Raw genomic sequence first — 26,120 nt, 5'->3', positions numbered from 1 at the left:
CCACTTTAACTGCTTTGGCTCAATGCTGTGGAATCCGGGGAGTTGTAGCTTGGGGAGGCAGCAAAAGACAAAGATCCTGTAACACTGCAACTCCCAGAACCCCATAGCATTCAGCCAAGACGGCTAAAGCGGTCTCAAACTGCATTAAGATTCCTTCTGCAGCCGAGACGCTTTGCCCACTCTCAGCAGATTCATTGAAACAACCAGGGATTCTGACCACGCCCTCTTATATGCGGTGGCCACGCCCCCTTCGTAGCCACGCCCCTTACCCTTCCAAGCGGAGCCTCTCTCTCTCTTTCCTTCTCTCCAGTCTTCCGCCGGATGTTGTCACTAAACCCGGAAGTGCCTCAACAGCTGTTTAAGTCTCAACCCTCGGTGACTCCTTCCTTGAAGATGGCCAGAGACGGGTGACTGTCGGAAGGGAAAGGGCTGCTTCTGCGGATGTGAGTGAGTTAAAGTTCCCTTCTTCTTCCTCCTCCTCCTCTTCAGCCTTCTTTCTAAGCAGGTGCTGCTGAATTTGATTCCCAAGCCTTGCAAATCCTGTTGTGTTGTCAGTAAATGTCTGATTTGTATATCTGTATCTATACCTGTCACATAAACATGTCTCAGGTGGAAAGGTCTAAGGAGCTCTGATCTAATCCACTCCCCCTGCTATAAATCCCTGGAGGAGCAAAGATTGGGAGGCTTTAGTATAGACCTGGGCAAACTTGGGCCCTCCAGGTGTTTTGGCAACCAGAATCTAGCATCTCATGACAGCAGGTTCCATATCCTAAGAACAACCATTGACAAGCTCACCTTCATATCCCTTCCAGCCACATACTTGTCCTGCAATAGCCTTGAGAGTTCCTGAAGTACCACATAGAATCATAGAATCAAAGAATTGGAAGAGTCCTCATGGGCCATCCAGTCCAACCCCCTGCCAAGAAGCAGCAATATTGCATTCAAATCACCCCTGACAGATGGCCATCCAGCCTCTGTTTAAAAGCTTCCAAAGAAGGAGCCTCCACCACACTCCGGGGCAGAGAGTTCCACTGCTGAATGGCTCTCACAGTCAGGAAGTTCTTCCTCGTGTTCAGATGGAATCTCCTGTCTTGTAGTTTGAAGCCATTGATCCGCGTCCTAGTCTCCAAGGAAGCAGAAAACAAACTTGCTCTCTCCTCCCTGTGGCTTCCTCTCACATATTTATTTATACATGGCTATCATATCTCCTCTCAGCCTTCTCTTCTTCAGGCTAAACATGCCCAGCTCCTTAAGCCGCTCCTCATAGGGCTTGTTCTCCAGACCCTTGATCATTTTAGTCGCTCTCCTCTGGACACATTCCAGCTTGTCAATATCTCTCTTGAATTGTGGTGCCCAGAATTGGACACAATATTTCAGGTGTGGTCTAACCAGAGCAGAATAGAGGGGTAGCATTACTTCCTTAGATCTAGACACTATGCTCCTATTGATGCAGGCCAAAATCCCATTGGCTTTTTTTCCCGCCACATCACATTGTTGGCTCATGTTTAACTTGTTGTCCACGAGGACTCCAAGATCTTTTTCACACGTACTGCTCTCGAGCCAGGCATCTCCCATTTTGTATCTTTGCATTTCGTTTTTCCTGCCAAAGTGGAGTATCTTGCATTTGTCACTGTTGAATTTCATTTTGTTAGTTTTGGCCCATCTCTCTAATCTGTCAAGATCGTTTTGAATCCTGCTCCTGTCCTCTGGACTATTGGCTATCCCTCCCAATTTGGTGTCATCTGCAAACTTGATGATCATGCCTTCTAACCCTTCATCTAAGTCATTAATAAAGATGTTGAACAGGACTGGGCCCAGGACGGAACCCTGCGGCACTCCACTTGTCACTTCTTTCCAGGATGAAGAGGAAGCATTGGTGAGCACCCTCTGGGTACGCAACATCCACGGCATTCCCTGCATCTATCCAGCTTGTAACTCTATTGAAAAAAGAGATCAGATTAGTCTGGCATGACTTGTTTTTGATAAATCCATGTTGACTATTAGCGATGACCGCATTTGTTTCTAAGTGTTTGCAGACCACTTCCTTAACAATCTTTTCCAGAATCTTGCCTGGTATCAACATGAGGCTGACCGGATGGTAGTTGTTTGGGTCATCCTTTACCGTCCAGTCAGCCTCACGTCAATACCAGGCAAGATTCTGGAAAAGATTGTTAAGGAAGTGGTCTGTACGACTCATAACAAAAAAAAATGATATTGAACACTTCACTCTAAATTTGTTGCATCCACCCTCTCTATTCCCCCCCTCCCTTTCCCCTCACACTTTCATTCTCCATTCCTTCTCTTCCCCTTTGCACCTTTCTTTTTCTCTTTCTTTCTTCTATTCACAATATCTATCTAGTTTCTTTCAATGTTTTGTAACACAAAGAAAATTCTCAATAAAAAGTATATTTAAAAAAAAATAAATTTGTTGCATCCTATTCCTACACCGGGATCCCCCGGTAGCGCAGTGGGTTAAAGCGCTGAGCTGCTGAGCTTGCTGACTGAAAGGTCGCAGGTTCGATTCCGGGGAGCGGCGTGAGCTTCTGCTGTCAGCCCTAGCTTCTGCCAACCTAGCAGTTCAAAAACATGCAAATGTGAGTAGATCATTAGGTACCACTCCGGTGGGAAGGTAACGCCACTCCATGCAGTCATGCCAGCCACATGACCTTGGAGGTGTCTATGGACAATGGCAGCTCTTCGGCTTGGAGATGACACTTAGAAACAAATGGAGTCATCGCTAATAGTCAACATGGATTTATCAAAAACAAGTCATGGCAGACTAATCTGATCTCTTTTTTTGATAGAGTTACAAGCTGGGTAGATGCGGGGAATGCGTGGTTGTAGCATACCTAGATTTCAGTAAGGCCTTCGACAAGGTCCCCCATGACCTTCTGGCAAACAAACTAGTCCAATGTGGACTAGGCAAAACTACGGTGAGGTGGATCTGTAATTGGTTAAATGGACGAACCCAGAGGGTGCTCACCAATGCTTCCTCTTCATCCTGGAAAGAAGTGACAAGTGGAGTGCCGCAGGGTTCTGTCCTGGGCCCGGTCCTGTTCAACATCTTTATTAATGACTTGGATGAAGGGTTAGAAGGCATGATCATCAAGTTTGCAGACAACACCAAATTGGGAGGGATAGCCAATACTCCAGAGGACAGGAGCAGGATTCAAAACAATCTTGACAGATTAGAGAGATGGGCCAAAACTAACAAAATGAAGTTCAGCAGTGACAAATGCAAGATACGCCACTTAGGCAGGAAAAACGAAATGCAAAGATACAGAATGGAGGACAATGCCTGGCTCGAGAGCAGTACGTGTGAAAAAGATCTTGGAGTCCTTGTGGACAGCAAGTGAAACATGAGCCAACAGTGTCATGTGGTGGCAAAAAAGTCAATGGGATTTTGGCCTGCATCAATAGGAGCATAGTGTCTAGATCTAGGGAAGTAATGCTACCCCTCTAGTCTGCCTTGGTTAGACCACACCTGGAATATTGTGTCCAATTCTGGGCACCACAATTGAAGAGAGATATTGACAAGCTGGAATGTGTCCAGAGGAGGGCAACTAAAACGATCAAGGGTCTGGAGAACAAGCCCTATGAAGAGTGGCTTAAAGAGCTGGGCATGTTTAGCCTGAAGAAGAGAAGGCTGAGAGGAGATAGCCATGTATAAATATGTGAGAGGAAGCCACAGGGATGAGGGAGCAAGCTTGTGTTCTGCTTCCCTGGAGACTAGGACACGGAACAATGGCTTCAAACTACAAGGAAGGAGATTTCATCTGAACATTAGGAAGAACTTCCTGACTGTGAGAGCTGTTCAGAAACTCTCTGCCCCAGAATGTGGTGGAGGCTCCTTCTTTGGAGGCTTTTAAACAGAGGCTGGATGGCCATCTGTTAGGGATGCTTTGAATGCAATATTCCTACTTCTTGGCAGGGGGTTGGACTGGATGGCCCATGAGGTCTCTTCCAACTCTATGATTCTATGAGCACTACACCCCAGATTCAGACATGACTGGACTTAATGTCAGGGGACAACCTTTACCTTTTTTACTCCTAGATATCATATAGCTGTCATATACAGTAGTTGATTATATACAGTGGGCCCTTGGCATCTGCTAGGATTTTGTTCCAGTACCCCATGGTTACCCCTCCCCACAAAAAGAGGAAGCTCAATCTACTTCATATACAGTGGCATAATAAGATGGTGTCACTTAAATAAAATGACCACAATAGAGACTTGCATTTTAAAAATAATATTTTCAAACTGGGGGTGGTTGAATCCCATGGAAACAGAATCTGTGGATATTTTTATTTATGAGCATCATCAATTGATTCAGTTATAAAATGGATATCAGTAGAGAAATAGACACAGGTTATATTTTTTCATGTTATGCTTTACATAACGGTGGGATCACTCCTGTAAACTGTAAACTAGTTAAGTTGGAGTACCTGACCATAAATTGCCGTATAGATTGCTCCTATGAAAAATATATTAAACTTTAATGTGATCCATTCTGTTACAGCCTGAATCTGTGCATTATTGTTGGAAGTAATTAGAGTGGGGAAGTTTTCATTTAACGATGAAGGCTGTAATTCTACAGCTACTTTTGTGGGAATAATTTTCACTCTGCTAAGGGAGAGTGCTCAGTAGACACGCATGACCTCACCCTTAGACTTTCAGGTTAAGAGTTTTGAGTCCGATTTCTGTGATTTAGGTGCCTTGAATACAGTGGCATTGGGTATGTTCTAAACTGTATTTTGCATACTAAAGTATAACATATGTTTCTTTTAGGTTCTGTCAACAAAGGCACCATGCTGGAGTCATATGTGACTCCTATTCTAATGAGCTATGTGAACCGCTACATTAAGAACTTGAAGCCTTCTGACCTTCAGCTGTCACTCTGGGGAGGAGATGTGGTTCTTAGCAAACTTGAACTAAAGCTTGATGTACTTGAACAGGTATGTTGTCATTCTTCCTATTTTGCACAAATAAAATTACATTTCAGTGTGCTTTGTTACACTCAGGTAAGTGGAACTAAGGCGAGCGTGCTAGGAATAAAACAATATTAATTTGGGATGCAAATGATGATGTTACCTTACTACTGAGACATATTTTTTGCCATTCTACTTGTTAATTGTCTGGAGAAACTACAAGATGTGGGTATGGCTCTAGCTGCTTCCTTCACATTCAGAATAAGATGCATCAATAATAGATACAGAGAATTTCAAATCAGTTTTTCTGTGCAAGTTTGTTAAGTTAATTTAGATATATTAAAACAAATTAGTGCTGAAACTCATTGCCTTTGTCTCCTTCTTCATGCCAGTTTGTGCAGCTTCTATATCTGTGAGGGGGATTTGCCTATTTCCTTGCAATTTTGCAAGCACCCCAAAATAGCTGCAGAGGATTGGCAAACTTTTGGACTTCATTTTTTAGGCAGGTTTTAGCGATTTAAAAGAGAAGGTAAGATGAAGTTGCATTATGTATGCAAATACCACATTAATCTGCCCTGATGCATATTCCTGTGTCCTGTTGAATCTGGGGGAAAAATAGTTCTTGTTGCTAGGAATGCAGTGTGTGGGAGAGCCATGCCAGCATATTTTTCTGCCTTTGGAGGAGCAGTACTGCTGCTGAAGAAACAATTTACAGTGTGATCACAGGAATGGGAGGTGAGGTATTGTTCTAAAAACAGGAAATAAAAGGATTACTTTATTTATGGATTTTCTGGTTTTGGCCAGTTAGCACAGCATACTAAATTTATATTAGGCTCAAGTTTTTCCTCTTTCCATGCAGCCAATGGGAAGCATTTGGAAGCTTTCAAATTGAGTTTGTGCAATTTGTGGCAAACGTTTTGGTTAATATTAATTATGGACCATTTTGAACAAGTTGGTGTCCAATATTAATTAAATACAGGTAAAACATTTCAGGATTTCTAAACATGAGATAAAGGTGTTATGAATTAAGTGAGGAGCATACATTCTCTGCAGATTGTTCTCACCCTCCTTGGAGCTTTCTGAAGTGACTCCTCTCATTACTGGTCTTTTCCTTTTCCTTTATTTTCTTCATTGAGATTACAATGCTATATGCACCTAACTAGAAAGTAATCCCCACTCATTAGTGAAAATTATTTCTAAGTAACTGTGTGTAGGCTCAGACTGTGAGAAAATGCCTTTTGTAGATGTCCTTTAAAACAGGGCTACTCAAACTGATGATACGTGTACCGGTCCTGGTCTGTGAGCCAGTACCGAGGACCTGTGAAATGCCAGGAGACTATAGCAATGCATGCCTACACAATAATGTCTTTGTTGCATGAAAAGATAAGGCATGGAGACTGGGAAGCTTTGGTAGAGATCTGAGTGAACTTCGCATTGGATCTAGAATACATAGTCTAGATCCAATACATAATAATCTCAAACGTGGTTTGTTCACGTTTGAGATTATTATTATTTTTATTATTGTTATATTTATTTATACCCTGCTTTATCTCTGCTGAAGGAGACTCAAAGTGGCTTGACATAAAAGCATTATTTAAAATATTTATTTATTTATTTTGAACATTTATGTCCCATCCTTCTCACCTCCGAAGAGGAACTCAGGGTGGCTTACAGCAAATAAGAACAGCATACAACTCACCACATGCTCACTTTGTTTTATCACAATGTCATTTATAAATTACCTGTGAAAGTTCTGTTAGATTAGTCTTTCATGGCTGTAATCACTGGGCTGCTGTGAGTTTTCCAGGCCGTATGGCCATGTTCCAGAAGCATTCTCTCTGAGTGCCTACCATAGATGTGGGTGAAACGTCAGGAGAGAATGCTTTTGGAACATGGACATACAGTCCAAAAAATTCACAGCAATCCTGTTAGATTGTTACATAGTGAAACAGGATTTTCATGGCCACTGATCAGTTAGACATATACAAATTATATATTCTGTATTTTGTTGGCTGTATTTTTTTTCTTCCTTGAGCTGCAAACATGAAACTGATCGTAAAATGCTAGCGCATTACAGTAGAGAGTGTGGTTGTGTAGTATTGCTTTATCAATGTATATTGACTGTACACTTGAAGATTGCTATAATATACTTTTGTATATAACCAACATATTGTTAGTCACTATATATTAATGTATAAGTTTAGACTTTTTAGTTTAAAAGGCTTGGGTTGACTTATCCACGGGTCAGTGTGGATACTATGTCTTAATTCTCTTCAAAAAAAGAATCATCTTTTTCTCTGAGTAGGAAAGCAAAAAACAAAAGCTTAGTCCATCCCAAGAGAACCTAAAAGAAGGACCAACCTCCCTGCTTTCTCAGCCATAGTTCTGCTTCTGGCTTTTCTGGATGCTTTTCTGGAGAAATAGTGACAATGATCAGGGGCAGCTGGCCTCCTGAGGTGACTGTTGCTTTCCCCTTTCCATGGAATAATTCTCGAGTTATGCATGAGGTCAATTTATGTATGAATATATACGGAAGCATGGCAGCACCATGGGATAATTTCTCTGGCTCCTGAATGTTTCTTTCTAGCACATCATATTGACTATTCATGTTTTTATAATGATTATGTTTAGAGATGGTAAGTTATTAGGAAATCATAAGGCCAATTTATAGATTCTGCCAAATCATGGACTTGGGAAGAGCTGCGGTGGTGCAATGGGTTAAACCCTTGTGCCGACTGGACTGTTGGCCTGAAAGATGGGTTGCTGCCTTAAGGTCTCCAATTTGAATCCGTGAGATGGGATGAGATCCCATCTGTCAGCTGTAGCTTGCGGGGACATGAGAGAAGCCTCCTTGCAGGATGGTAACACACCTAGGCATCCCCTGGACAACGTTGCTGTAGATGGCCAATTCTTTCACACCAGAAGCGACTTGCAGTAAGTTGCTTCTGACACAATATAAACATGGACTTGGGATCCAATTATTGAATCTGAACCGGAGAATTAACTGTATGGGAAATTGTGAAATAGGGCAATAATTACCTCTTAACAGGAAAACCATTAACATGCAAACATGTTAAATTATGTATTCACCCAGCATTTGATTTTATTGTGCCTGTACATATTTTTTATTTTTATATTGTTATGTATTCATATGTTTTGTGAAACTATGATGTTATTGTTTATTGTTCGCGTTTTCAGTTTGTGTTTTTGGTTTTTCTTCATTGTAATTGTCATTTGGGCTTGGCCTCATGTAAGCTGCTCCAAGTCCCTATTGGGGAGATGGTGGCGGGGTAATAAATAAAGTTTATTATTATTTTATTATTATTACACAGCCGACTCAGTCATGTGCTATATTTTTTGTTTTAAAGGAGCTGAAATTACCATTTACATTTTTAAGTGGACATATTCATGAATTGCGTATCCATGTACCATGGACAAAGCTTGGTTCCGAACCAGTCGTAATCACAATCAACACGATGGAATGCATCTTGAAGCTGAAGGATGGAGTCCAGGTAAAACAAAATTTGCAAATCTGAATAATACTGTATTGTTGAAGGCTTTCATGGCCGGAATCACTGGGTTGTTGTTGAATAATACTCTCGGAAGCTGAGATGTCTGCTGTTCTTATGTTTGCAAATGTTCTGAAAATTGTTTTTTACTTTTGTAAAAATTTGACTTACAAGTCCAGTTAAGTTTTGTTGGAAGAAACATCAGCTTCTGCATGTGGTCTTGCTGCTGTCTTGCCCACTAGGAACACAGTGGTTTAGAGATGGATTAGAATCATAGAATCATAGAATCATAGAATCAAAGAGTTGGAAGAGACCTCAAGGGCCATCCAGTCCAACCCCCTGCCAAGAAGCAGGAATATTGCATTCAAATCACCCCTGACAAATGGCCATCCTGCCTCTGCTTAAAAGCTTCCAAAGAAGGAGCCTCCACCACACTCCGGGGCAGAGAGTTCCACTGCTGAACGGCTCTCACAGTCAGGAAGTTCTTCCTAATGTTCAGATGGAATCTCCTCTCTTGTAGTTTGAAGCCATTGTTCCGCGTCCTAGTCTCCAAGGAAGCAGAAAACAAGCTTGCTCCCTCCTCCCTGTGACTTCCTCTCACATATTTATACATGGCTATCATATCTCCTCTCAGCCTTCTCTTCTTCAGGCTAAACATGCCCAGTTCCCTAAGCCGCTCCTCATAGGGCTTGTTCTCCAGACCCTTGATCATTTTAGTCGCCCTCCTCTGGACACATTCCAGCTTGTCAATATCTCTCTTGAATTGTGGTGCCCAGAATTGGACACAATATTTCAGGTGTGGTCTAACCAAAGCAGAATAGAGGGGTAGCATTACTTCCTTAGATCTAGACACTATGCTCCTATTGATGCAGGCCAAAATCCCATTGGCTTTTTTTGCCGCCACATCACATTGTTGGCTCATGTTTAACATGTTGTCCACGAGGACTCCAAGATCTTTTTCACACGTACTGCTCTCGAGCCAGGCGTCCCCCATTCTGTATCTTTGCATTTCATTTTTTCTGCCAAAGTGGAGTATCTTGCATTTGTCACTGTTGAACTTCATTTTGTTAGTTTTGGCCCATCTCTCTAATCTGTCAAGATCGTTTTGAATTCTGCTCCTGTCCTCTGAACCCTTTGTCTTCCCTTCCTGCTTGCTTTTCTTTGCTTTGTCAACCACTTTTTTTTTTGGGCAGATCCAACACTGGTTTTCCTTAATAAATGTTCCTCCTGCTGATGATTCTAAACTTATTATTCTGCCTTCTGTTTGATTTTTTTTTGGAACTCATTATTTTTAAGATGGCCATCTCCATTGTGAATGGAGTAAAACTTTTAACAGATAATAATATGTTACGATTAATTTCCTCCGATACTTTTTTCAGTCTGCAAAGTGTCTTAATGCATTTTTTCCCTAACGAGACAAAATATTTATATTGACAATAATGGCACCCTAAAGTCTTTCAGTTCTCTTTCATATAAGAGTCTGGGTTTTGTTCTACTGTAGTCGAGTACTGGCATCCTTGAAATATCAGAAAATGATGTATGACTGAATTTTTAATTCTAATATTATAGCGTTGCATTCTTTGGCACCAGTGCACTTATTACATTTACAGTCATTCAACTTCTCTTTCTTTTTGTTCCTGAACGAATTGTCACAAGTGAGTTTTTGTCCTGTAATTTTACACTCTGGATACAGTTGTACCATCTTTTTCCTGTAATTGTAGACCACAGTTCTTAACTTTTCTGTCAGTACAGTGTTGGATTTGCCCAAGGGAAGGGTGGAATGTTGAGATGGAGTTGTCAAATGGCAGGTTGCTGGGATTGTGAACTCTCGCAAGTTCTTTTTTCAGTTTAGTAGCCAAAATTAGCAAGCTGTGTATTTTAGAATGTGCATTTGCAAAATGTCAAGTAATTCTTTTTTTAAAGAAAAGATGTAGTTGTGAAAGTGGAAAGTTTCAACAATGGAGCAACATACGAGTTTGTTTTAGGCGTCCATGTACAAAAGTATATTTCTTTAATGAAGCTAAAGTTTGGTGCTGGTTGATAAAGGTGGTAAAAGCTGCCTGTTTTATTGTATTGTATCTTGTTGTCTTATATGTTTTAATGTGCAATAATTTACATTTTAAATTTTAACTTAAATGTGTTTTAATTGTATGTTGTTCAAAGGCATTGAATACGTAGTTGCCTATATGTAAAGCTGCCTTGAGCCTCCTTTGGGGTAGAGAAAAGGCGGGATATAAGTAGAATAAATAAATTATAATTAGTCATATTCTCCTTCTCAAGCCACTCTTCATCAGACTTTGTTTTAGCTTCACCATTCAGAACTGTGTTGTTTCCTTCCTGCTCTGCTAAACCATTCCTGTATGGGTCTAGTAGCTATGATAGTATATGATAAATGGTCTGATGTTTCTGTGAAAATTAAAGATGGACACGGTGTATATAGATGCAGACTGTGCTGTTATGCGCTGGGCCTGCGAAAGACTCTGTAGACAGGACGTGTTTCTATGTGCCCAACGGGACGCCGGGGATGCCTCGGCTGAGAGGCCTTTCGTATTTCCCCACACAAAGTTATTTTAAAGACTTAGAAATTCAACAAAGTTTTTATTGTTGCTTAAATCTTCAATAAATCAAACAAATACTTCAAGGCTTTTAATCAGCTCGTGGCTTGCTTTAATCTTGTCCACAAGGGACAGGCAACTTTCTTCATAAACTGTTTCTTCCTTCCTCAAGGGAAATCCTTGACCCCTCCCTGGGATATCTGGCTTAAACTCTGCTGGCGTGGGCCCCTACACCCGGTCCAAATTGCTTTATGTCTGCCGCAAGTGGTCCTTACCAAACAGAGTCCTTTAGTAGATTTCCAAGAGGAAAGAAGGCTTTCATTTCCCAGCGAAGGCTGGCTGTAAAACTGTGGAGCTGTATTTCTCCAGTAAAGAATTGGCTGTAGAGTTGTGGAACTAAATTCCCAAACAATGGCTATGCTGTAGAGCTGTGGGACTGGATCCCCCCCAGCAAAGCTGTAAAAGACAAAGCTTTCTACAGGTGGAACTGATTCATGTCCTGTACGAAAGGCTTCTCTGTGTGAACTGAACTAGAAGCCCCCCTTTTCCCTCCTAAACCCAGAAAAAGGGGTGACACTAAAGAACCTAATGATGATTGATGGGTCATTGGCCCTATACTTGCAAACGACGGGAAGCCAGCTTATTGCAAAATGCATGGAACCTTGGAATACATGCAAACACGCAAATAAAAAGAAGCCGCACCAGAACACAGACAGATCAGACAATTTTTCTTTTTCTTTGTTTTTTCTTTTCTCAGTCTTCCATTTATTTTATATCATTTCCTTATCACTCTTTTTTTTAAGTCCACATGGATTTTTGTGTACATTTCCTGTCCAATATGTTTGTTCACAGCTCATACTCATACAGTCTAGAAAAGATTCATTATTAAAGAGCTTCTGTGTCCAAATTCTCACATTGTCGTGGAGATTTTGTATATTTTATTGATATTCAAATTGAATAAAATGATGTTCCTTTCCAGGCATGTAGCCAGGGGTGGGGGCTTGAGGGGCTTCAGCCCCCACAAAATTCTCAGGGTTGTCCGTGAGAAGGCCTTACTGGTACATTATTTGAACTGTTATGTTTATTCATATCATGATCTGATCACCATGCTTAATATATCCCATATGCATGGGGTTTTTGGGATAACGATACAAAAGGTTTGCTAGGGTAGATCCTCACTCAGACTCACCCCCCCCCCCCAATCAAAATCCTGGCTACGGGCCTGTTCCTGTCCCTGCCAATTGTTGCCTTCATGGCTTGGCACGAATGCACTAGAAACTGCGTTTGAAGAAATGAGAACACACAACTACCAGTACCTTTATGCTAACCTGCTGTCTCAGTGGAATATGTATGGCCTTTTCAAAACATTCGTATAAAAGTTTGTGTTCTTCAGTACTATAGAAGTGGTTTCCCAAACCTAAAACTAAAATAAGCAAATACATGACAAGTACTACCAGTATATAGTTTGATTCCGTTCTTGCTCTTTCTCTAGGAAGCGCATTATAGCTGCCCATACTTTCTTTTCATGTCAAGAGTGACTTGAGAAACTGCAAGTTGCTTCTGGTGTGAGAGAATTGGCTGTCTGCAAGGACGTTGCCCAGCAGACTCCCGGATATTTCGATGTTTTACCATCCCTGTAGGGTCTTCTCTCATGTCCCCACATGGGGAGCTGGAACTGACAGAGGGAGCTCATCTGCGCTCTCCCCGGATTCAATCTCCAACCGGTCGGTCTTCAGTCTGCCGATGCAAGGGTTTACCCCATTGCATCACCAGGGGCTCCACTGCCCATACTGTAGAGATAGTTTAAAAGGAAAGCTGGGAATGACCTGGGAACGTATGTGAACAAAACTGTGATACTGGTAGAACCTCAGAGAGCTTTCATCAGGTCCCAAAACGCTTGCACAAAACTTTTTTATTGTACACTTTGGTCCTTAATACAGGTGATCCCCGAATTACAAATATCTGACTTATAAACTACTCATAGTTAAGAATGGGGATGAGACAACAGGAAGTGAGATAAATCTACCCCTCAGAAGGGACATTCAATTATCATGGGGAAAAGGTGTATCAACTGAAGCTTTAGCATCAATCCTTGTTTCCACAACAAGCCAAATTTTTCAAAATCCAATTATCACAGGAACAGAAAGTGAGGTGAAATGTTCTGAACAGGAGTGGAGGTAGCAAAACAAACGCCACAGGAGTGTTAACCCTTCCTTATGCTATCCAAAGCTAAAAATGTATATTTTTGGCTGGAATTACACTTTAAGAAGTGCCTTTTCCAACTTACATACCAATTCAACTTAAGAACAAACCTACAGAGCCTATTTTGTTCGTAACTTGGGGACTGCCTGTATATTGGTTTGCTGTGCTTGGTTTCCTTTACATAAAATATCACTCCCATGTGAACTTTCAGTAAAGTGAATCGAAGGAAAGCCCATACTGCATGCCAGAATGAGATATGTTGCTGATTAAGCTCCTTTCTTATTGGTAGTAAATTTGGTTCTTAAATTATAGGCCCACTTAATATGTTTTTTCCCAGTTGTTATTAATTTTACTTTTGAAAGATTCTCATGTGAAAAATACAACACGCCCAAACGATGATACAAATGTATTAATGTCTTTAATGGCATCAAGGTTAATAATCAGATTTTTCAATTCTATTTACTCTTCTCAAGTCTTGAAATATATTTAAGCTTAATATTTTATAATCAATGCATGTTTTAAGAAGTCTGGTTCTAGTTATGCCCCCCATGCAGTCCTTTATATATGTAGAAAAAGTGCAGAATTCATTTTTTTTTCCTCCTGCTAAAGTAGACATTTTAAGGCTAGAATCCCATAAGAAACACATTTTAAATGCAGCAAATTACGACTAATTATAGAAGCTGCAGAAACAGATTTGTAACACATGACTTTGTGCAACCCAGAACTAATATTTGATATTGGACCATGCAGATGGCTACTGCTGGAATGATCAGATTTCCTGCTTGCCTGGTATTTGAAACTTGAATTTTGTGGCACATACAGCAAAAGGTCAAATGTCACAAATGTAAAGCACTCCCAAAACAAGTATTTGTTACAGATGTTTAAGAATCTATAGCAAGAAAGGGGTTTTGAAAATTACAACTGACATTTGGACAAATTATTCCATGGTATGTTCACCCTTGGAGAGTAAGTGTTGGATGTATGCCAATGATAGGATTTATCTTTGTAATAATAAGAATGTAAATGAAAGCAGTCTTTTTTTCCCTTTTCTAAGCATATATTTAGGAAGTTATAAATTCAGTTTATTTCATGACAAATTACTCCTCCTAAATTGCTAGTTTCCAAGTTCTCCCCTTTCTCATCTGCCCCAAAGAGCTTCAGAAATCTGTCTCAGCATCTTTGTTGGTTATGTTTAAATATAACTTACGTTCTTAAGTGGCTTTCATTGGAAACTGATTTATGTATATTAGTTGCATGTCATTCTTTGTGTTGATGGGATATATAGTATCACTCATTACACCTTTGTGTTGTTAACATTTTTGGACTTTATCATTTACTGAAACAAACAATATTATGCCAGTGTCTTTGTGGGAAATAGCAATAAGGAGAATAGGTCATATGAAGTACTTGGAAATTAACCTTTCTGGACTTTACATTGTACTTTCTATTTGTAATGAACCATTTGGGTAGCATAGCGAGCCAGATAGAATATTATCTGCCTCTTTTGCCTTGTTTTTGTTTTTCTGCACAGTAAAACCCTGAAAATAGTACACACTTTAAAACAATTGTGCAGTATTTATTTATTTATTTAAAGCATTTATATTCCACCCTTCTCACCCTGAAGGGGACTCAGGGTGGAGAAAAACATACAAATGGCAAACAGTGAATGCCGGGACATAAATTGATTATACACATACATAAACATTGAAATCCACTGTTTAAACTGTCTTGATAATAATAATAATAATAATAATAATAATAATAATAATAATAATAATCTTTATATATACCCCGCTACCATCTCCCCAAGGGAGCGGCTTACATGAGGCCAAGCCCAACAACACATCAATAAAAACAACAAGCAATAAGCAAAATAAACAATACAATTAATATAACTCACATTATCCACATCAAATCTAGTTGGCATGGTAAGGTTTCCTATTGCTGTCTTATTGCACTGTCCCAAAAACTTGGTCCCACAGCCAAATTTTTACCATCTTTCTGAAGGACAGGAGGGAGGGAACTGATCTAATCTCACCAGGAAGGGAGTTCCATAGCTGAGGGACAATCACTGAGAAGGCCCTCTCTCATGTCCTCACCAATCGTGCCTGTTACAGTGGTGGGACGGAGAGCAGGGCCTCCCTGGAAGATCTTAATCTCCGCGATGGTTCATAGAGGGAGATGCATTTGGATAGGTACATTGGGCAGGGACTATTTAGGGCTTTATTGGCCAAAGCCAGCACTTCAGCTTGTGCTCGGTAGCAGACTGGCAACCAGCGGAGCTGGTGTAACATGGGATTTATATTCAGTACATGAAATAATAACAGAATAAAAGTTGAAACAAACTTTTCCTTCAAAGAAGCCATAACCGTGTTTAAAATCTGTAAGAATTCAATAACACAGTACTTCTAGGATGCTGTTACAAAAAAAAAAAGGTGTCTTCAGCAGATACCTTGTAAATTTCTTTTGGGGTGTATCATGTATAGGCACAACTGACTTACAATTACTAAAATGATAAGAACTGAGAATCGGTACTGGTGTGTCTGCATTGTCACTCCTGGTTTAAAGTTTTGGAGAGAGAAAAACAATTTTCGAGGAATAAAAATTCCTGCACACTTGTCCTGAAAGTCTACAGATAATTATTTTGATCTTCAGTTATCTGCTCATGCAGTGAATGTTATTGGCAGTGTATTCTGGGAAGGGGAAGTATGTTTGTAGACATAAAGATATAGGAGAATTAAAAAAAAAAAGGATAGCAGACATATTTATGATAAACTTTAACAGGGCCAAAGACTAGCAATGGATGGGATCGTGTGTACAGTGGATTATAATGTTTTACAAAAGCTGGACTAAAAGATTACCAGAAAAGGGAGATAATAGGGGCAATGTAGTTGGGGTGTTTAAAGTTGGGGAGAGAGATTCAGTACCCAGAGTTGGGAGAAGAGGTCTTGTAGTGGATGCAGGAGCTAGCAATGATAGAAGAGGGTTGAATTAGTCTCCACAGCTATGGTTCCAGCAACAATAGCCATGGCCCCTCTGGTCATTTCCTTTGAAACATGATTATGGTTTCTGCTGCTGGGCAACTCTATGAAGAGAGGGAAGCGAGGCAGAAGCACAGGATGGGATCTATGAGAAAAAAGAGAAGACTCATCTGTCCCAGAAGCCTCCCTACATAGGGGTGCCTTAGAACAGCGCAGAGCAAAAACTGGTCAGCATTTTTACCTAGTACTCAGGAAAGCCATGCCTGGCATAAAAGGGGAAAGCATGGTCTGTTAATTTTACAGCATTAGTCCCCAGTCTTGGTTTCCTCAATAATGTTGGACTGTATCTTCCCATATACTGTATTATATGAAATTATTTTCAGTTCAAGAAGAACTTCTGGGGACTTATAGTTGATAATTAATTTAGAGTTACAGTACACTGCTTCAGGAAGTTACCAGAGGTTGCAAATCAGCTACTAACTTCATATGGTACAGTTTAAGCTACTGGAGGGCAGGACCAAGAAGAGGAACAGAGATTGAGATGTGAGTCTAAGATGTAAAATGATGTGAATGCCTTGTTGACATGTTTGTGGCCTTGCTCCTGACTATATTCCCTCAGGACTGATAAGCATTAATCTCCCTGCTGCAGTGTTGAACACTGCTTAAGGAATAGACTGCCCAGTAGAGAAAGTGAAAAAAAGAATTGAGATCCTTCCTCCTACCCAAGTAAGGTGGATGACAGGATTCCATGAATCCCAGCAAACTTATTATGACTTGTATGCGCCTGGTTGCAGAAGAGGACATGTGAGATTTTGAAAATCCCCAATTCTGTGTACCTTTCTGTATTTAATTTACAGTATGTGACTATATCCAGGCACAAAGAATCAAACAGTCTTGGTTCAAGAATTTTGAAGTCTTCCTTCTACTTTTTCATTTGTTCTTTTATTTGTTTTGATATGATGTACTCTGTGTAGGGATTAGCAATGCAGACTAGTACAGATTTTTTTCAACTATATAAATGAAAGTGCATTTTGTGACTAGTGATTTTCTTTTCTAAAAGCTTTGGAAACAAGCGGAACCACTGGCAGTTGATTGAACCAGTTGATTGAACCAGCAAGCATCAATATCATAGCAGGGAAAGGTCCTGCTGCTTACATAACGGACTTATCACCCCCAAGCCGAAGCGTCAGTTGTGGCTACTGTTGTGATAACAAAATCAGACTCTCTGTGGCATAAATGTGGTGTCTTTCTGTCTTAAGATAGTTAGCTGAAGCTGCTGCAAGACTACAGAGTCCCTTTAAAGTAACAACATTGACAGCCATACTCTATATATGACCCTTTGCTCTAGGTTTTGTGCCCCCTACTCCTCTCTGCCATAGTTCAGATGGGTTGCTGGGAAAAAATGGCTGTACAATAATCTTGATAGTGATTACTGGACTGGGAGAACAGGAGATCATCTTCAGCTCTGTTAGGGAAGCTCCATTCTCATTTCCATCTAGAAAACAAGAGTACCTACATATTCACATATAAGTTGATCTTATGTATAAGTTGAGGGCAGGCTTGCAGGATGAAATTATGGATTTTGATATTTTGAGAGGTTTACAAGTCATTTTGTAGAGAGGAGAAAACACCAATTCAGACTCAGTGGGCCAACAACTATTTCTCCATACAGAAATTGGAAAAAAAAACAGAAGCAGTATTATGACCTGGAAGGGGGGGGGGGTGTCAGTGCTTCTGTTAGTTTATTCCAGGGTGGCCTAAGCTGTTGCCTTTCACCACTCTACTTTGAGAAAGGGATAACTCCTTTGTATATGAGTTAAGGGTACAGTTCTCACATTGACCTCAAACTACAAGAGAGGAGATTCCATCTGAACATTAGGAAGAACTTCCTGACTGTGAGAGCCGTTCAGCAGTGGAACTCTCTGCCCCGGAGTGTGGTGGAGGCTCCTTCTTTGGAAGCTTTTAAGCAGAGGCTGGATGGCCATCTGCCAGGGGTGATTTGAATGCAATATTCCTGCTTCTTGGCAGGGGGTTGGACTGGATGGCCCATGAGGTCTCTTCCAACTCTTTGATTCTATGATTCTATGATTCTATGACCTGTGGATCAGTTGATCCAAGTTTTTTGGGTTGTCTGAAATTTCTAGACTCATACATGAAAATACAGGGTTGTTGTGAAGCATTTAAGTAGAACTGAGTATTTAAGTTTCAAAGAATTGAGTTGTCTTTACTGAATGTAATGGTGAGCTTTATGTTTTTTGGTAGGGAAGTGTCTAAACTGGGAAGAATCACACACATGTATGCATGCGTGGTCACTGACCCCGGCAGCTTCCCCCCCCCCCAACCACAAAGACGTTACGTACTTTACTGAAAGTGTTAGAGATCTTTCTTATTGTGAAGATGTTTACGCCCTAAAGCAATTAAAAGCCTTTCTCTGAAATCTCTAGGGAACCAATTATAAATATTATTAAAGGGCATATTTGGTTGGATTACTTGTTTTGTCTTTAATGCTGTAGGCCTCCAACAGATTTTGGGGCAGTTACTGTATTTTATCAAATAATAATCGCCATTGCTCTTTTTGGGATCCTGGTTAGGGTGCTTAAGAATTCATCTCATAATTGTCACATCCTTGGTTTACGGTTGTGACTATTAAGCTGGGGGCGGTGGGAGGAAATACCTTCCCAATTACCTCTTCCCTCTGAGCTATGGGGGGCTGTCTTGGACATGGCAGCCCTTTTAGCTCAGAGGGAAGAGCAATTAGGTGGACTGGTGAGAGCCACAGAGGCTTTTCAATCTTGTAGTTCTTGCTGGCAGATGCACAAGTGGCATTGCAGCTATGGTGTTTCCCTCAGTTGGCAGTCCATTTTTGGGGTCCTGGTTAGGGTATTTAAAAATTCCTCTCATAATAAACACACTTCTGCGACACTGTAATTTTTAGGAATATCAGGAAATCCTTGGTTCACGGGTATGACTATTATATGTGTGTATGGGGGGGGGGGGGCACCTTCCCAATTGTCTCTTCCCTCTGAGCTATGGAGGGCTGTCTTGGACATGACAGCCCTTCATAGCTCAGAGGGAAGAGCAAGTCCAACCTCCAGATCGCCTCTCTTCTCTGAGCTGGTGAGAGCCGCAGGGGCTCTCTCAGTCTTGTAGTTCTCGCTGCAGGTGTGTGGGCGGCATTGCAGCTATTGGGTTTCTCTGAGCTGGCAATTGAAGGAAGCCCCATAGCTGCAAAAAAATTCATCATGTAATAGTCACCCCTCTTCTTTTACCCAAAAAGGGGAAATAAAAATGTTACTATTATGTGATGAAATACAGTAGTTAGACTATTGGCACAATATTTAGTGAGTCAATATTGTTTCGTTCACTTTTTCAGTAACATCTTTTTTATGCCATTCTTTCTGCTGAGGGCTGTTTCGTTATCAGCAATTCTACTATGTTACTTGTTGCCAAATTAGAAAGCATACCCAATTTAGCCATACTGAAAATTCTACTGACTGTTTTGCGACACTGTGAGTTTTAGGGATATCAGGAAATCCTCAGTTGGGGAGGTTGCTGATTAATTTCTAGGTTTTGATAGCTAGTCGTTCAAGAATTATGCTGCTTTTGCTAAAATTAGAAATCACTTGCTTTTGTCAACCTCAGCCTTTAGCCTAGTATGTAATTGCAAAGTGAAGAATGTTATATAAAAAAGGGCAGATTTTTTTCTTGACTAGATCAATTTTTTTGACAACATAAACAATTTATTTTAGTTATGGTACATAACAGAAAAGCAAATCATAACAGATACAGTTAGTTAACAATATTTTTGATGTATACATGCCTATCTACGTTAGTCAATCAACCAGGTAATTCTGATATCGAGTACATATTATTATCATTACTTAACTTAAAGCATATAGACTTGCAATTTCTACATGTTATCCACTATTTTCAGTCTAAGCCTTCTATTCAGTTTTTTCCATAACACTCAAAGAACCAACAAACGACATAGTACACACGACGGACCATACACTCACTCCAAAGCTCCTATCCGACACAAAATAAAACCTTAAAGGCTTCATAGGGTTTCAGAAGTCATGGTGAAGGGTGCACGGGTGTGGGGTAGATCATTTGATTTTAACTGTTGAGCCTTGTGCTATTGTTCTATGCAGGACCATCATATCAGTCTACCATTTCTTGCAGTTCACTAAAGCCATTTAATTTCTGCATATTCGCTTACATGAAAGGTCATGCTGAGTCTTATATGTATTCCCTTGTAGGGAGCTGCTCTTGGGAAAGAATGTATAGAATCTTCCTAAAATTTAAATTTATTTCTCTTGTCAGAAAAATTATATCAAAGAAGGGTTTGCCATATGTCCTAAAGTTATTTGAATTCCAAGTGGCTAAGTTCCTAAGGGAGTACATTCTGTAGTTAGATCCCCTCAACCGATAATGCTTTAGCTCCGGATCTCATGCATTTGTCAGGAATTTGTAAATGTCATTGTCCCACAAGAGTGCAGCTGTCTTGGTGGGTCATGGGGATGCAGTTGCAGATGTACTGGGGCTCTAATTAGTGTGTGTTAACTTTGTGTAGTAATCTGAAATCTTGAAAAGCAGAAGAGTACATTGCAATCTGTTTATGAAGGGCTGATCTGTTCCTGATATAATTGCAATAAAGAATGCGTTTACTGTTTTAAATTTCCTGCTTTTAAACCTGTTCATTGAATTCCATTTATTTAAACAATTTAAGCTACATTTATGGCTGGAACATTCCCACCTATAATATATCTTATTTGGAAATGTATTAATATACTGTTTAACTAGTCAATGATCAGGATAACTATGGAAGATATAAACCTTTTTACATAATATACTTTCTAGAGATATGCTTGAATACTATATTAAGCAAAGGTAAAGGTTTCCCCTTGACATTAAATCTAGTCATGTCCAGTTCTAGGGGTTGGTGCTCATCTCCCTTTCTAAGTCGAAGAGCTGGCATTTTCTGTAGATGCTTCCAAGGTCATGTGGCTAGCAGGACTGCATGGAGCGCCATTGCCTTCCCACCAAAGCGGTACCTCACATTTGCATGTTTTCGAACTGCTAGGTTGGCAGAAGCAGGGGCTAACAGCTGGAGCTCATCCTGCTCTCCGGATTTGAACTGCTGACCTTTCAGTCAGCAAGTTCAGCAGCTCAGCAGTTCAACCCGCTGCACCACCGGGGGCTTCAAATACTATATTAACAAGAGAAATCATACAGAACTTCATCTAAGGTGTAGACATTATTTACACTTGTGAATACTATATTATACAAGAGAATTCATGCAGAATTATATCTAATTTGGGTGATGATATAGTCAAGTTGCAACTACCTCCATTGCACATACCACATAATCACTGAAAGACATAAAAAGGAACGAAGTGTTCTAATAGAATAAGATAAAGGACAAGAACCCAAAATCCACCATACCTTCATTGGGTCAAGCTTTTGAAGCATCACTGGCTTCTTAATCAGGCAAAGATGTTCAAAATGGGAGAAGAAAAGTGACAGTGTTGGAATGCCAGGTAAAGCTCTTTCATTTAGGCTATAGTTGGCAGAGATGGACAAAGAGATTAAGATGCTTGCATTTCTGCTAATATTGAGATACGAATAGATTTGACTGTTAATAAAGCCATAGCAGGTGCAATGACTGATGGAATCTGCTGGAAGTCAGCCAAAAGCCAAGATCTAGTTCTATGTGGATTAAAAAAAATCTCTATGAAGACCTGGAATCGCATCATATCAAAGCTGTCTATTTTGATTGGATGATATCAGCAAGTCACTGTCAGCCCTTTCTTTGACAAGACAGGTGATAACTGGGTCGAAGGTTGGAAGAGAATAAAAGAAGCCAAGAAGAGGCTGTAATCGGACTCTTCTATCAGTCTCTTTTGTATAAGAGAGTGCGACAACATAGCTTGAATTCCACTCTGTTATTCATACCCATCAGAGATAGATGGTCACTTTTCTCTCATCTAGAGTATGAAAGCATTTTGGGGTGGTTAGCATGCTTCTAATAGTGTGGGCATCAACTATTGCAGAGAAAGGAGGATGTTAAATGTATATGAAGATAAAGCAAGTGACTCTAGGGAGGAAAGGGGAGCAAGACACTGAGAGCCAGAACTGTTCTAATGAGCAGTTTTACATGTGGAAGAATGTCTTAAATGTTATTGGCAGCCTGAGGGATTCCAAAAAGATAAGCATACAACACACACTGAGCAGAATAGCGTCAAGTTAGGTTATTTTTCAGTCAAACGTATTTTGATCTAACTTTAATAGAGATATCATGTATTCTAAATTTTAAATGACCTGGTCTCTCCTTTTTTAGATCAAAAGGAATAAAAATGTAGAGCTATTATGTGTGAAATATCCAAGAAAATATGTTGCTATTGGAAATATTATAGTACAGGCAGCCTACTATATCTACTGATTCTGTATCCACAGCTTGAATGTATGTGTGTTTGTGTGTCCTAAAAGCAGACCCTGAATGTGTGTGTGTTTGTGTGTCCCAAAAGCAGACATCATTTTCCTATTCCATTGTATATAATGGGTCTTGAGCACCAATGAATTTTGGTGTCCACGCGGGGAGAGGGCAGGGGGAGATCTTGGAGCCAAACCCCAGTGGAGACCAAGGGTCCACTATATATGCAGTACTTATTTTCCTGTTAACATGACTAGGTCAAATGTTATGATCCTGCTAAACCTGCTTTATTTCATAGCATTGTATTGTATTGTATTTCATACCACTGTATTGTATTGTTTTGTATATGTATTGAATATTTTTTTGTTATATTGCAATAATTTGTCCAACAATTAACAATAACTGTTCAGCATTTTTGGACTTTCCTTGAAGATGTGCTCTTGGGGATTGTCATGAAGAGTACCTGAACATTAAATTTTACATTGCTGGCTGAACTAGATTGAGAAACAATGGGAACTGTTCCTTCCATTCTGGCATGAATGGCTTTGTCAATGGAGCCACGTTACAATGGGTTAAACCAGGTATCCTCAAACTGTGGCCCTCCAGGTGTTTGGACCTCTAACTCCCAGAAGCACTAGCAAGCTTGTTCAATTGTCAGGAATTCTGGGAGTTGAAGGTCCAAACAGCTGGAAGGCCGCAGTTTGAGGATGCCTGAGTTAAACCCTGGTGCTGTCTGAACTGCTGACCTGAAGACCTGAAGGTTGGCGGTTCGAATCCGTGAGATGTTGTGAGCTCCCATCTGTCAGCCCCACCTTCCCATTCTGGGACATGAGAGAAGCCTTCCATAGGATGGTAACACATCCTGGCGTCACCTGGGCAACGTCCTTGCAGATGGCCAATTCTCTCACACCAGAAGCAACTTGCAGTATATTCTCAATTTGCTTCTGACACAATAATAAAAAAGACACAATGGTTTAAGACAATTTCCCATTATGCTTCCATAGGGGAACTATGATAAAAGTACTGTTTATAGAACAGGGCACCAGATTGGGATTTGCCTGGTAGCAATATAATGGTTTTCATTACTGTGACAATCTTTTTTATTGAACATATTGCACATATTATGAACACCTATCTGTTGTGGTCTACTTGTGTGATAGAACTCAGTGCTTTTGCCTAGGGAGATTTTCAGTGCAGGTGATTCACCCTACAACACTATAGAACATCCAGGCGTCCCCTGGGTAGCGTCCTTGCAGATTGCCATTTCTCTCACACCAGAAGTTGCAGTTTCTCAAGTTGCTCCTGACATGAATTTTTTTTGTCATGTCAGGAGCAACTTGAGAAACTGCAAGTCGCTTCTGGTGTGAGAGAATTGGTCGTCTGCAAGGACGCTGCCCAGGGGACGCCCGGATGATTTGATGTTTTTATCATCCTTGTGGGAGGCTTCTCTCATGTCCCGTATGAGGAGCTGGAGCTGATAGAGGGAGCTCATCCGCCTCTCCCTGGATTCGAACCTGCGACCTGTCGGTCTTCAGTCCTAGAACAGGGGTTTAACCCACTGCACCACTGGGAAGTGGGTTAAATAAATCCCTAGAACACTATAGTTAAAAATAGCCAGAGATGTCCTTCTGTTATCACCGAATAAAGGTTATAATTGTGGTTTCCAGTCAATTCCTACAATGGCATTTTCACATTAGAAGTTTTATGTCACTGGTTTCAGTGAGAGTGATTTACGTTTTTGTCACCAGTGGGTGGGAACATGTTTCCTGAGAAAATACTACATTTTTCTATATTCCTGCGGTGAAATCCGAGAGGTTTGGTGGTAGCTAAGTGCTGCTTCTGAACTTTCAATAGTGCTACAGCTAGTGTTATAAAACAGCCACAAAATCTCAGATGGGGTTTTCCTCTCTGTAATTCAGTTTTGCTCATTTATTTAAAAATGAATGTAAGTAAATGTTAAAGTATAGACAAATGATAGAGAAAATAGGAATTTTCCGCTGAAATTAAGAAAAGATATTGTGTATTACTTCTTTGGAAAATATACCAACAAACCTCATAGTGTTTTCTATGCTATTTAAACATTATGGGATTGACTTTTCATGGGGCTAATAAATCTAGTTTTATTTGCCACACAGAAATTATTGTAACCACTGCTTTGTCCTCAATAAATCAAAAACAACCCCCCTCCCATCATACATTCTTTTTGAGCCTGTGGTAGTTAAGAGAGACCCACATCGCCGTGCATAACATTCTAATGGTATAATTGAAACCAAATTTTGTGAGAGAAAGAGAGACCAGTATGTGCTAAGTGAGCTATTTTGGTGACAGTAAAAGAAATGACTTCATGATTCGCTGGGTTAGAAAATGAATTCTTTCCCACCAGTAATGTCAGGATTCAATTAATATATGGCAGCAGCAGGTCTTGTGGTGTTTGTAGAATCATGCGATTCTTTTTTTTTTTCATGTGTTACTTGCCCTTCCTCTTTTTTGGTACCTCAAAATTAGATGGATATTAATTTTGGCTTTATATACATTTGGGATTAAGGGGAAAACCCTCGAACCTCAATGTGGTAGTTTTGGCAGATTTTTAAAAATTTTTATCTGAAGTGACTTGAGAACATACTGCAAATTGCTTATGGTGTGAGAGAATTAGCCGACTACAGAGATGTTGCCCGGGGGATGCCTGGATGTGTTACTATCCTGCTTGGAGGCTTCTCTCATGTCCCTGCAAGCTAGAGCTGACAAATGGGAGCTCACCCCATCTCGCAATTCAACCTTCAGGCCAGCAATCTAATCTTCAGGCCAGCAGTTCAGCCGGCACAAAGGTTTAACCCATGACGCCACCGTGGCTTGTTTTGGCAGATGAAATGGACTAAAGATATGTGGATCTAAAAACTTCAGACCTGATACTGTACATCTGCCATTAACATGTAGACAAACGCAATATTTTTCTAGTGAAATCTACATGTAGAAAATCTATGTGCAGTACCTCAACAATAAAAATTACTTGAGAGCGGGGTGTGGAAAATAGCATAGGCACACATTCAATTTCAAGTTGCAAATTATATTTTAATACATACATGTGGATGTATTGTGAGTGAGGACAATGGCTTGGTAAGTCTTCATTTGACTCAGGCACCTTCTACACTGTCATATAAAATCAAAATTATCGGCTTTGAATTATATGACAGTGTAGACTCACATAATTCAGTTCAAAGCAGATAATGTGGGTTATCTGCTTTGATAATCTGGATTATATGGAAGTGTAGAAGGGGACTCACGGTGCATCTACATTATAGAATCAATGCAATTTAATACAGCTTTAATGGTCATGGCGCAATGCTTTGGAATCCTGCCACAGAGGTATGAGCACTCTTTGAAAAAGGAGGTTAAATATCTGTAAAATTACAACTCCATGAGTCCATAGCATTGAGCCGTTGTCAGTTAAAGTGGTGTAGATGTACCCACAAGGACTTAGAGGCTGTCCTCATGGTATACCAAAACAAAACGA

The 26,120-nt window shown here is 40.2% G+C and overlaps 1 protein-coding gene across 4 annotated transcripts in view; it reads left to right on the top strand.

The window, feature by feature from the left end:
• Positions 1-322: 322 nt before the first annotated feature.
• Positions 323-26,120, top strand: part of VPS13B (vacuolar protein sorting 13 homolog B) — a 382,845-nt gene continuing 357,047 nt past the window's right edge. For 3 of the 4 annotated variants that reach the window (XM_060775658.2, XM_067467340.1, XM_067467341.1), the window contains exons 1-3: positions 323-443; positions 4,790-4,956; positions 8,298-8,441. In XM_060775658.2, coding sequence (XP_060631641.2) covers positions 4,810-4,956; positions 8,298-8,441 — 291 coding nt within the window. In that variant the 5' untranslated portion in view covers positions 323-443; positions 4,790-4,809. Of the gene's footprint in view, positions 448-4,789; positions 4,957-8,297; positions 8,442-26,120 lie in introns of all 4 variants that reach the window. The other variant, XM_067467339.1, reaches the window with a different exon arrangement.

The sequence above is a fragment of the Anolis sagrei genome, chromosome 4 (genome assembly GCF_037176765.1).
Source record: "Anolis sagrei isolate rAnoSag1 chromosome 4, rAnoSag1.mat, whole genome shotgun sequence".
Classification (NCBI taxonomy): Eukaryota; Metazoa; Chordata; class Lepidosauria; order Squamata; family Dactyloidae; genus Anolis; species Anolis sagrei.
This window is presented reverse-complemented; position numbering and strand designations above follow the sequence as displayed.